Source organism: Moschus berezovskii, chromosome Y (genome assembly GCF_049115385.1).
Source record: "Moschus berezovskii isolate FMDL1 chromosome Y, NW_MosBer_1.0, whole genome shotgun sequence".
Taxonomy (NCBI): Eukaryota; Metazoa; Chordata; class Mammalia; order Artiodactyla; family Moschidae; genus Moschus; species Moschus berezovskii.
This window is the reverse complement of record NC_142489.1, coordinates 12,563,571-12,575,816: the sequence shown is the minus strand read 5'-3', so window position 1 is coordinate 12,575,816 and position 12,246 is coordinate 12,563,571. Positions and strand designations below refer to the sequence as shown.

Sequence of the window (12,246 nt, the reverse complement as noted above, 5' to 3'; positions counted from 1 at the left end):
TATTTAAAAATGACTGTTGGTCAACTTCATCATCATGGTAGTAGAAATATGTAAGAGCTGATATCTTTGTGTCACCCTTGCAATGAAGTATTGCTAGTATTGTCTATATAATTCTAATCCTTGTATTTGTGTTTTCAGAGTGAGGGCCAATGCATTGTTTTTTAAATTCTTTCCCAGTGATAGTAAAATGATATATATATGTTAGTCTGTTTTTTGATTATTCACACTCTCTTAAGAATCTCTTTGTAGTACTGCAAGTGACAGTCATTTCTTTCATCTGTAATGTTCTTTTCTCTAAAATATATGGTTTCTATTTGGGCCAAGAAATAATGCATATTATTTTTTACATTTGACTTTTTACCTGTCAGATGGTCTACCTTTATTAGACAGATTATGTGATAAAAGTTACACCTGTAAATTCTGTTTGGTCCATTCGGTTGACTTCTTTGGAATTAAATTAGGAAAACAAAATATTGTGCTTTTTTAACAGGGCGTTAGCTTTCCATATTTTCTGACATCTGTTTATGATGTCTATCTAAATATCTGTTTTTAGTTATCTTCAGTAATTTGTGGAGCAAATTTTGAAAAACTGATGAATTTTAATCTTTCTGAATTTTGTCATATAGGTACAGTAGCAGAAGGAGCTCCTATTATTCCAATTTCTGCTCAACTAAAATATAATATTGAAGTTGTCTGTGAGTATATTGTTAAGAAAATTCCAGTACCTCTCAGAGACTTTACTTCAGAACCCCGACTTATTGGTAAGGACTTAAGCTGTTAGCCTTTAACTGTTGACTGAGTTTTTCTGCATTGTTGATTTACTTTTAAGGGCACAGAGATAATGATATATTAGAATGTTTGTGTGCTTTTTTGAATTTTAACATAGGGAATGAGTTTATGTATACCACAGGCAACATATATATATATGTATTACATATACATATAAATCATATATATGTACTTACATATATATACATATAAAAGTCATCGGAATGACATTTACAGTTTTATGTATTAGATCAATTCTAAGATTGTGTTGACAATGCTAGATTGAAGGACAGAATCATAAATGAAATAGGAACATTAATTTTTATTAGGTAACCAGGATTACAGTAATACAGTGTTAAAGTAATAATAATGGTCTTTTATATAGAGATAATGTTTTAAACAGGAACAGGAAAATAAAAGCTCTGTAAAAATTATTTTAGCATACTGTTAATGAGATTTTCATGTTCCTTTAGCCTTACTTTGTAGTACCAGTACTGATGATTACATTTAGTTCAGTTAGTCACTCAGTCATGTCCGACTCTTTGTGACCTCATGAATTACAGCACGCCAGACCTCCCTGTCCATCACCGACTCCCGGAGTTCACTCAAACTCATGTCCATGGAGTCGGTGATGCCATCCAGCCATCTCATTCTCGGTCGTCCCCTTCTCCTCCCGCCCCCAATCCTTCCCAGCATCAGTCTTTTCCAGTGAGTCAGCTCTTTGCATGAGGTGGCCAAAGTATTGGAGTTTCAGCTTTAGCATCAGTCCTTCCAATGAACACAAAGGACTGATCTCCTTTAGAATGGACTGGTTGGATCTCCTTGCAGTCCAAAGGACTCTCAAGAGTCTTCTCCAGCACCACAGTTCTAAAGCATCAATTCTTTGGCGATCAGCTTTCTTCACAGTCCAACTTTCACATCCATACATGACCACTGGAAAAACCATGGCCCTGACTAGACCAACCTTTGTTGGCAAAGTAATGTCTCTGCTTTTTAATATGCAATCTAGGTTGGTCATAACTTTCCTTCCAAGTAGTAAGCATCTTTTAATTTCACGGCTGCACTCAGCATCCGCAGTGATTTTGGAGCCTAGAAAAATAAAGTCTGACACTGTTTCCACTGTTTCTTCATCTACTTTCCATGAAGTGATGGGACCAGATGCCATGATCTTCGTTTTCTGAATGTTGAGCTTTAAGTCAGCTTTTCACTCTCCTCTTTCACTTTCATCAAGAGGCTTTTTAGTTCCTCTTCACTTTCTGCCATAAGGTTGGTGTCATCTGCATATCTGAGGTTATTGATATTTCTCCCGGCAATCTTGATTCCAGCTTGTGTTTCCTCCAGCCCAGCGTTCCTCATGATGTACTCTGCATACAAGTTAAATAAGCAGGGTGACAATATACAGCCTTGACGTGCTCCTTGTCCTATTTGGAACCAGTCTGTTGTTCCATGTCCTGCTCTAACTGTTGCTTTCTGACCTGCATACAGGTTTCCCAAGAGGCAGGTCAGGTGGTCTGATATTCCCATCTTTTCCAGAATTTTCCACAGTTTATTATAATCCACACAGTCAAAGGCTTTGGCATAGTCAATGAAGCAGAAATAGATGTTTTTCTGGAACTCTCTTGCTTTTTCCATAATCCAGCGGGTATTGGCAATTTGATCTCTGGTTCCTCTGTCTTTTCTAAAACCAACTTGAACATCTGGAAGTTCACGGTTCACGTATTGCTGAAGCCTGGCTTGGAGAATTTTGAGCATGACTTTACTAGTGTGTGAGATGAGTGCAATTGTGTGGTAGTTTGAGCATTCTTTGGCATTTCCTTTCTTTGGGATTGGATGAAAACTGAGCTTTTCCAGTCCTGTGGCCCCTGCTGAGTTTTCCAAATTTGCTGGCATGTTGAGTGCAGCAGTTTCACAACATCATCTTTCAGGATTTGAAATAGCTCAACTGGAATTCCATCACCTCCACTAGCTTTGTTCGTAGTGATGCTTTCTAAGGCCCCTCTTGACCTCCCATTCCAGGATGTCTGGCTCTAGGTGAGTGATCACAGCGTCGTTATTATCTGGGTTATGAAGATCTTTTTTGTACAGTTCTTCTGTGTATTCTTGCCAGCTCTTCTTAATATCTTCTGCTTCTGTTAGGTCCATACCATTTCTGTCCTTTATCGAGCCCATCTTTGCATGAAATTTTCCTTTGGTATCTCTAATTTTCTTGAAGTGATCTCTAGTCTTTCCTTTCTGTTGTTTTCCTCTATTTCTTTGCATTGATCGCTAAGGAAGGCTTTCTTATCTCTCCTTGCTACGCTTTGGAACTCTGCATTCAGATGCTTATATCTTTCCTTTTCTCCTTTGCTTTTCTCTTCTCTTCTTTTCACAGCTATTTGTAAGGCCTCCCCAGATAGCCATTTAGCTTTTTTGCATTTCTTTTCCATTGGGATGGTCTTGATCCCTGTCTCCTGTACAGTGTTAGAAAACCGTCCATAGTTCATCAGGCTATCTATCTATCAGATCTAGTCCCTTAAATCTATTTCTGACTTCCACTGTATAATCATAATTACATTAAGGTTGTGTTTTTTGTAAACAAGTTTGTAGAAAACTTGAACCTTTCTGTACACTCCTCTGGGCATCCTGTATGTTTTATGGAGAGTGTTCTTTTGAGTGATTATGAAGCACACTATTTGATAAGTGCCACTTTTTATAAGTTAATGTAGTCCTAGAATTATTTTGTAGTTGTAAAAATAAGTTTTTGTCACATAAGTTCTAATATAAAATATATGAGAGAAGAATTCAGTCCCATAGCAGTGATAACGTGTATTTACAAACAACTTTTTGTTCATATCATTATATAAACCTAGGTGCATATATAGTCATTTAATGAGTGTAGTATTGTACTCTGGAAATTAATTTCATAGCTACTTCTGTTTTTATTTGTATGTGAGGATCACTGTAATAGTTTGGTAGGGCTGCCATAATAAAACATCACATAGTGGATTTACTTCTCACATATACATGGGTCAGAAATGTGACATTAAGTTCCTTCCAGATTTTCTTTCTCCAGAGGCCTCTCTTTGACTTGCAGATGCCTTTTGTCACACAGTTTTTCCTCTTATGTGTGCATGCTTGCTACCTCTTTGTCCAGATCCCCTGTTTTTGTAAGGACATGAGTCAGACTGGGTTAGGGCACACTCAGTGACCTAATTTTGCCTGAATTACCGCTTTGAAGCCCTTGTCTTCAAATGCAATCATATTCTGAGATACTGCGTTGAAAGGTTAGGGTTTTAGCATGAATTGCAGGGAAGGAGGCCAAACTTTATTTAGCCTAGAATAATCAACCCTTTACTTAATTTTATCTGTATAAAGTATTTATTTGTCTTTTCTTTTGTAATAGTTGTTTAATTCCATAGTATAAATAGAGCTTCAACATGTCACTTAACTGATTGACTTATTTTCACTTTTCTGTTTAAGACCATAATAAGATTTGGAATAATGATATTTTGCCACAAATTCAGCTCTAAGGTGTAGATCTTAGCTACTTCTTAACACACACATACTCACTAAATTAACATGAATCAGTGTCTAATTAAATAAGAAGATGAACCTTACGGTTTATTTCCTTTTTTCCCTTTCCCCTTCCCAGTTATTAGGTCCTTTGATGTCAACAAACCTGGCTGTGAAGTTAATGACCTTAAAGGTGGTGTGGCTGGTGGTAGTATTTTAAAAGGAGTGTTAAAGGTGAACTTGATTTTGAACTTTTCTTATCTAGAACACATTTTAAAGATGGTAAAAACAAAATTTCAAAATTAACTTTAAAACACATTGTTTACTATTTAATATTTTTCATATGTCTTTAAATCATGCATGTGTTATAAGTTAGGTAACTGAATAGTGGTTGTGTTTAGAGATGTACTAGTTAGGACTCTTAACACGTAAAAGTAATTATCTTGTCCCACATATTTTTATAACTCAATGTTTCAGGTGAGCCAGGAAATAGAAGTCAGACCTGGTATTGTTTCCAAAGATAGCGAAGGAAAACTCATGTGTAAACCAATCTTTTCCAAAATTGTATCACTTTTTGCGGAACACAATGATCTTCAGTATGCTGCTCCAGGTGGTCTTATTGGTAAGGATTTAACGTAACATCTGTAGGCTTCTGATAGCATCTGTTCATGTCACTTTTGTGTGAAATACACTGAATCTATATCTCTAATTAGGCATTTTAAATAAATATGAAGGAGTGGGATGCACAGTATACACATAACTGAATTGTTCACTGTAGTATAAAACAATTTCATGTTTGTTAAAAAGAACTTGTAGGGAATTTTTTGGTGGTCCAGTGGTTAGGACTCAGGAATGTCACTGCTGTTGGCCTTGATTAATCCCTCATTAAGAAACTAAAATTCCGTAAGTCGTGCTCTCTTTGTGGGGGCTGGGGTTTTATATGCAAAGAATACATTTTAATTGCTATTAGGAAACTGCTATAGAATACAGGGTGCAAAGCTTGGTGCTCTGTGATGACAAAGAAGAGTGGAGTGGTGGGCAGAGGGAAACTCAAGACGGAGAGCTTTATGTAAACATAAAGCTGATTCACATTGTACAATAGAACTCAACACAGCACTAAAGCAGTTACACTGTAGTAAAAAAAAAACACAAAACACTTTAATTTATTAATTGTGATATGCTTAGTGTCTCAGTTGTGTCCGAATGTTTGTGACACCATAGACTATAGCCCCCCAGGCTCCTTCATTAATGGGAATTCTCCAGGCAAGAATACTGGAGAGTGTTGTAATGCCCTCCTTAAGGGGATCTTCCTAACCCAGGAGTCGAATCCACATCTCCTGCATTGCAGGAGGATTATTTACCAGCTGAGCTACCAGGGAAGCCCAATTTATTCACTTTATTGAATACAGTAAGTTAAATAACAAAGTTTAATGCTGCTGCTAAGTCGCTTCGGTTGTGACCAGCTCTCGCGACCCCATAGATGGCAGCCCACCAGGCTCCCCCGTCCCTGGGATTCTCCAGGCAAGAACACTGGAGTGGGTTGCCATTTCCTTCTCCAGTGCATGAAAGTGAAAAGTGAAAGTGAAGTTGCCCAGTCGTGTCTGACTCTTAGCCACCCCATGGACTGCAGCCCACCAGTCTCCTCCGTCCATGGGATTTTCCAGGTAATAGTACTGGATTGGGGTGCCATTGCCTTCTCCCAAAGTTTAATGATTTTTATTAAATGTAATACACCCTTAAATTGGTCAGATTCACACTGTTCATGTCATCCAGTCCAATCACTTCATGGTAAATAGGTGGGGAAGCAATGGAAACAGTGACAAATTTTATTTTCTTGGGCTCCAAAATCACTGCAGATTCTGACTACAGCCATGAAATTAAAAGACGCTTACTCCTTGGAAAGAAAAGGTATGACCAACCTAGACAGCATTTTACAAAGCAGAGACAGCACTTGCCAACACAGGTTGGTATCTCTTGATGAAAGTGGAAGAGGAAAGTGAAAAAATTGGCTTAAAGCTCAAATTCAGAAAAGTAAGATCATGGCATCTGGTCCTGTCACTTCATGGCAAATAGATGGGGAAACAGTGGAAATAGTGGCTGACTTTATTTTTCTGGGCTCCAAAATAACTGCAGATGGTGATTGCAGCCATGAAATTAAAATACGCTTACTCCTTGGAAGGAAAGTTATGACCAACCTAGATAGCATATTAAAAAGCAGAGGCATTACTTTGCAACAAAGGTCCGTCTAGTCAAGGCTATGGTTTTTCCAGTAGTCATGTGTGGATGTGAGAGTTGGACTATAAAGAAAGCTGAGTGCCGAAAAATGGATGCTTTTGAACTGTGGTGTTGGAGAAGACTCTTGAGAGTCCCTTGGACTGCAGGGAGATCCTATCAGTCCATCCTAAAGGAGATCAGTCCTGGGTGTTCATTGGAGGGACGGATGTTGAAGCTGAAACTCCAATATTTGGCCACCTAGTGCAAAGAGCTGACTCATTGGAAAAGACCCTGATGCTGGGAAAGATTGAGGGCAGGAGGAGAAGGGGACAACAGAGGATGAGATGGTTGCATGGCATCACCGACAAAATGGACATGGGTTTTGGTGGACTCTGGGTGTTGATGGACCGAGAGGCCTAGCGTGCTGTGGTTCATGGGGTTGGAAGAGTCGAACACAACTGAGCGACTGAACTGAAATGAGTCAAAGCTATGGTTTTCCCAGTGGTCATGTATGGTTATGATAGTTGGACTATAAAGAAAGCTGAGTGCTGAAGAATTGATGGGTTTGAACCGTGGTGTTGGAGAAGACTCTTGAGAGTCCCTTGGACTGCATGGAGATCCAACCAGTCCATCCTAAAGGAGATCAGTCCTAGGTGTTCATTAGAAGGACGGAAGCTGAAACTCCAATACTTTGGCTTCCTGATGCGAAGAGCTGACTCATTAGAAAAGACCCTGGTGCCGGGAAGGATTGAAGGAAGAAAAGGGGACAACAGAGGATGTGATTTTCTTGTAACTTTATTGCATCGGTGTACAAACAGAGTAGTATAATGAGAACCCTATATATCTGCCAACTGGCATTAACAATTATGTATTATATATCTGCAAAGTAATATCCTTGGTGGTTCAGTGATAAAGAATCTGCCTGACAATGCAGGAGACATGGGTTCGATCCCTGGATCAGGAAGATCCCTTGGTAAAGGAAATGACAACCCAGTCCAGTATTCTTACCTGGGAAATCCCATGAACAGAGGATACTAGTGGCTACATACAGCCCATGGAGTCAGAAATAACCAGACACAGTTGAGTGACTAAACAACAACAATCATTATAAACTTGGTAATTCTCAGGCTTAATTAAGACAGTATATTAATACATGAAATTTATTTACCTTTATAGTTTAAATCGAACTTTTAAAAAATTCTTTAATTTCTATCAACCCTTTTTTTCTCATTGTTCTTGCATTTATAGATAAAGCAGGGATTTTAATTAGAAATTTATGGCATTTTGATTATGTAGTTGTTACATATTATGAGTTAATTGGGTTAGAATGTCTAGATTGAAGTTGTACTGGTATGACTAACTTTACCTTTGCAAATGTTTTACGAAATAGCAACTTGGAATATGTATTTTTTGTATCTTAGGAGTTGGAACAAAAATTGACCCTACTTTGTGCCGGGCTGATAGAATGGTGGGGCAGGTGCTTGGTGCAGTTGGAGCTTTACCAGAGATTTTCACAGAATTGGAAATTTCCTATTTTCTACTTAGACGACTTCTTGGTGTACGCACAGAAGGAGACAAGAAAGCAGCAAAGGTAAGTGCTTTTTGTAATTCAGAATCACAAACAAAGCATGATGTTTCAACCAGGTTTGTTCATTTGTTACAGTGACAGAATAATTACAAAAAAAGTATTGGGAAGTGAATAATTTGGAAGTTTCTGTGTACCAACCAGCCATAAACCAAGCCAGAATTTTCTCTTTTTATTTAATGGAAAAAAGTGCTTGTGCCCATATTATAAGTACTTAATATTTCTATTGTGCGTGCTCAGCCATGTCTGACTTTGTGACCCAGTAGACTGCATCCCGCAAGGCTCCTTTGTCCGGGAAATTTTTTAGGCAGAAAACATGTGACTTTTTATAAAAGAAGAGTCAGACTTTGTTGGCAGAGTTACAGAGAAATAAGTACTTAAACTTTCTGAGTAACATATTTGTAACATATTTAAGTGTTCACTGTCCCAACAGTTTCATTTTAGAGTTGTCATTTTAAACAACAGGAAAATGACATTTTAAAAGGAATGATATGTAATACATGTTTTGACAGTAGAAGATCTGAAGATACAATAAACTCAGAGAAACAAGTGGCAGAAGAGTAATGTAGAATACTCCTAGCTTTGTGTCATGTTATCACAATTAGCTTCTATTCTCTAGCTTTTCTTTAGGCTTTAGTATTTGTTTGAGTGGTTAAATTAATAGCTAGTGGGAAGCTGCTGTATAGCACAGAAAACTGTTCCTATACCTTGCTTTGAAGTATGCAGCCTTAGATTGAGAATATTTTTCATGTACAGTATGTAAAATTCTGTATGTGATCATAAAGTCCTTTTTCGAGTTCGTTGTAGTATTTATATTTCTTAAACAGTGTGACTAAATGAAACATGAAGTCCTTAAAGATAATAGTGTAGGGGTTTCCCTGGTAGCTTAGTGGTAAAGAATCTGCCTGCCAATGCAAGAGACAACAGGTTCGATCCCTAATCTGGGAAGATACCATATACTGTGGGAGTAGGTAATCCTCTCCACCACAACTGCTCTGCCCACTTGCCGCAACTGCTGAAGACTGCCCACCTCGACTCTGCTCTACAGGAGAAGCTACCACAATGAGAATCCTACACACCACAACTACAGAGTAATCCCTACTGGCCCCAACTAGTGAAAGCTTGCACAGCAAAAAAGACCCAGCACTGCCACAAATAAAATTATATATAAAAAAGGACTGGTGTGAATTTTGACGTTATACTGTAGAATCATCAGTAGGCAGTATGTTATTCAGTTGGTAAGTCATGTCCAACTCTGTGACCCCAAGGACTGCAGCAAACCAGGGTTCCCTGTCCTTCACACTCCTGGAGTTTGCTCTAACTCAGGTCGATTGAGTTGGTCATGACATGCAACCTTCTACTCTGTAGCCCCCTTCTCCTGCCTTAAATCTTCCCTAGTGTCTGATCTTTGCCAGTAACTTGGCTCTTTTTATCAGGTGTCCAAAGTATTGGAGCTTGAGCTTCAGCATCTGTTCTTCCTGTTATTCAGGTTGGTTTCCTTTAGGATTGACTGGTTTGATCTCACAGTTCAAGGGACTCTCAAGGGTTTTCTGCAACACCAGTTGGCACAAATTTACGTCCATTGAATTGATGATGCCATCCAACCATTTCATCCTCTGTTGCCCACTTCTTCTCCTGCCCTCAACCTTACCCAGCATCAGGGTCTTTTCCAAAGAGTGGCTCTTCGCATCACGTGGCCGAAGTATTGGAGTTTCAGCTTCAACATCAGTCCCACCAATGAACACCCAGGACCGATCTCTTTTAGGATGGACTGATTGGATCTTCTGCAGTCTAAGGGACTCTCAAGAGTCTTCTCCAACACCACAGTTCAAAAACATCAATTCTTTGGCATTCAGTTTTCTTTTTAGTCCAACTCTCACGTCCATACATGACTACTGGATAAACCATAGCCTTGACTAGATGGACCTTTGTTGACAAAGTAATGTCTCTGCTTTTCAACATGTTGTCTAGGTTGGTCATAACTTTCCTTCCAAGACTAAGCATCTTTTGATTTCATGGCGGCAGTCACCATCTGCAGTGATTTTGGAGCCCAGAGAAATAAAGTCAGCCACTGTTTTCACTGTTTGCCATCTATTTGCCATGAAGTGATGGGTCAGGATGCCATGATCTTAATTTTCTGAATGTTGAGCTTTAAGCCAACTTTTTGATTCTTCTCTTTCACTTTCATCAAGAGGCTCTCGAGTTCTTCACTTTCTGCCATATGGGTGGTGTCATCTGCATATCTGAGGTTATTGATGTTTCTCCCGGATGGCAATCTTGATTGCAGCCTGTGCTTCCTCCAGCCCAGCATTTCTCATGATGTACTCTGCATAGAAGTTAAGTAGGCAGGATGACAATATACAGCCTTATGGACTCCTTTTCCTATTTGGAACCAGTCTATTGTTTCATGTCCGGTTCTAACTGTTGCTTCCTGACCTGCATACAGGTTTCTCAAGAGGCAGGTCAGGTGGTCTGGGATTCCCATCTCTTTCAGAATTTTCTAGAGTTTATTGTGATCCACACAGTCAAAGGCTTTGGCATAGTCAATAAAGCAGAAGTGTATGTTTTTCTGGAACGCTCTTGCTTTTTCCATGATCCGTCAGATGTTGGCAATTTGACCTCTGGTTCCTCTACCTTTTTTAAAACCAGCTTGAACATCTGGAATATCATAGTTCATGTATTGTTGAAGCCTGGCTTGGAGAATTTTAACCATCCAGGGTCCCAGGAAGACATGTTAGTGACTGACAGCCAGGTCACAGCTTGGTGGGAGAAGTATCTGGGGTTGAGATTTCAGAGGCAGCTTTCTTTCTGCCTCTGGCTGTGGTGTACCTGCCTGTCAGCCTCCAGAGAGGAAGGGCCATTGGCAGGAGGCTTACTCTCCTTGGTATTCCCTAGGGTGCAATCCTTTGTTCTGTGATTGTGCCAGGGGTCACGGTGAGATGTAGAGTCCCCTCTGGAAAGGTCTTGTTTTTGTTTGTCTCTCTGGAGTTCCCAGGGATTGGGTTGCTGTGTCACAGTAGCCTCCTCAGATTGTCCTCTGGGCACTCGAGCCTGGTCCTTAGCCTAAAGACCAGTGATGCAGCACATGGCTTGCCCAGCCCCTCTTGTATTTGGGCAGAAGTGAGCATGTGAGCCTTTTGCTTTTCTGCTTGTAATGTTCAGTGCAAATTCTGTGGTGATTCTTTTTTTTTTTTTTTTTCCGTTATATTGCCCTCAAATTCCAGAGCTCTTCACTGACCCCCTCTGTGATAGGGTTTCCTATTGTGTGGAAACTCCTACACGACTTCCTCCCCAGGTAAGGTCTCTGTCCCTTAATCCCTTGTCTCTCTTTTCATCTATTATCTTTTGTCCTCCCTTCTTTTGAAAAGATTACCGTTTGTTTCTGGTATCTGGTGTTCTCCACCAGCATTCAGTTGTTCTGTGGAAGTTGCTGCACATTCATATGATTTTTTGATGGGTCTCTTGGGAGAAAGCGTTCTCCCTATTCTATTCCTCCACCATCATGGGACCTCCCTCCCTCTTCTGTGTATTCTTGTCATATATTCTTATTCTCTTCTGATACTGTTAGGTTCTTGCCATTTCTGTCCATTATTGTGCCCATCCTTGCATGAATTTTTCATTGCTCTCAATTTTCTTGAAGAGGTCTCTAGTCTTTCCTGTCTTTTGGTTTCCTCTAGTTTTTACATTGTGCATTTAAGGTTTTCTTATCTTTCCTTGCTATTCTCTGAAGCTGTGCATTCAGATGGATATATCTATTCATTTTCTCCTTTGACTTTCACTTCTTTTCTCAGCTATTAGTAAGGCCTCCTCAGGAAACCACTTTACCTTTTTGCATTTCTTTTTCTTGGGAATAATTTTAGTCACCACCTCCTATATAGTATTGCAAATCTTTGTCTGTCGTTCTTCAGGCACTCTGTCCAATCTAATCCCTTGAATCTGTTTGTCACTTCCACTGTATAATCTTGAGGAAATTGGTTTAGGTCATACCTGAATGGCCTAGTGGTTTTCCCTACTTTATTCAATTTAAATCTCATTTTGGCAATAAGTATCCATTACCTGAGTCACAATCAGCTGCAGGTCTTCTTTTTGTTGATTTTATAGAACTTTTCCGTCTCTGACTGCAAAGAATATGATCAATCCAGTTTCGGTATTGACCGTCTGGTAATGTTCACTTCTAGAGTCTTGTA

The 12,246-nt window shown here is 39.3% G+C and overlaps 1 protein-coding gene across 2 annotated transcripts in view; it reads left to right on the top strand.

The window, feature by feature from the left end:
• Nucleotides 1-12,246, top strand: part of LOC129557941 (eukaryotic translation initiation factor 2 subunit 3, Y-linked-like) — a 43,276-nt gene that overhangs the window by 14,615 nt on the left and 16,415 nt on the right. For both annotated transcript variants that reach the window (XM_055428592.2, XM_055428591.2), the window contains exons 7-10: nt 627-761; nt 4,400-4,494; nt 4,738-4,882; nt 7,896-8,065. In XM_055428592.2, the coding sequence (XP_055284567.1) occupies nt 627-761; nt 4,400-4,494; nt 4,738-4,882; nt 7,896-8,065 (545 nt within the window). The remainder of the gene's footprint in view (nt 1-626; nt 762-4,399; nt 4,495-4,737; nt 4,883-7,895; nt 8,066-12,246) is intronic.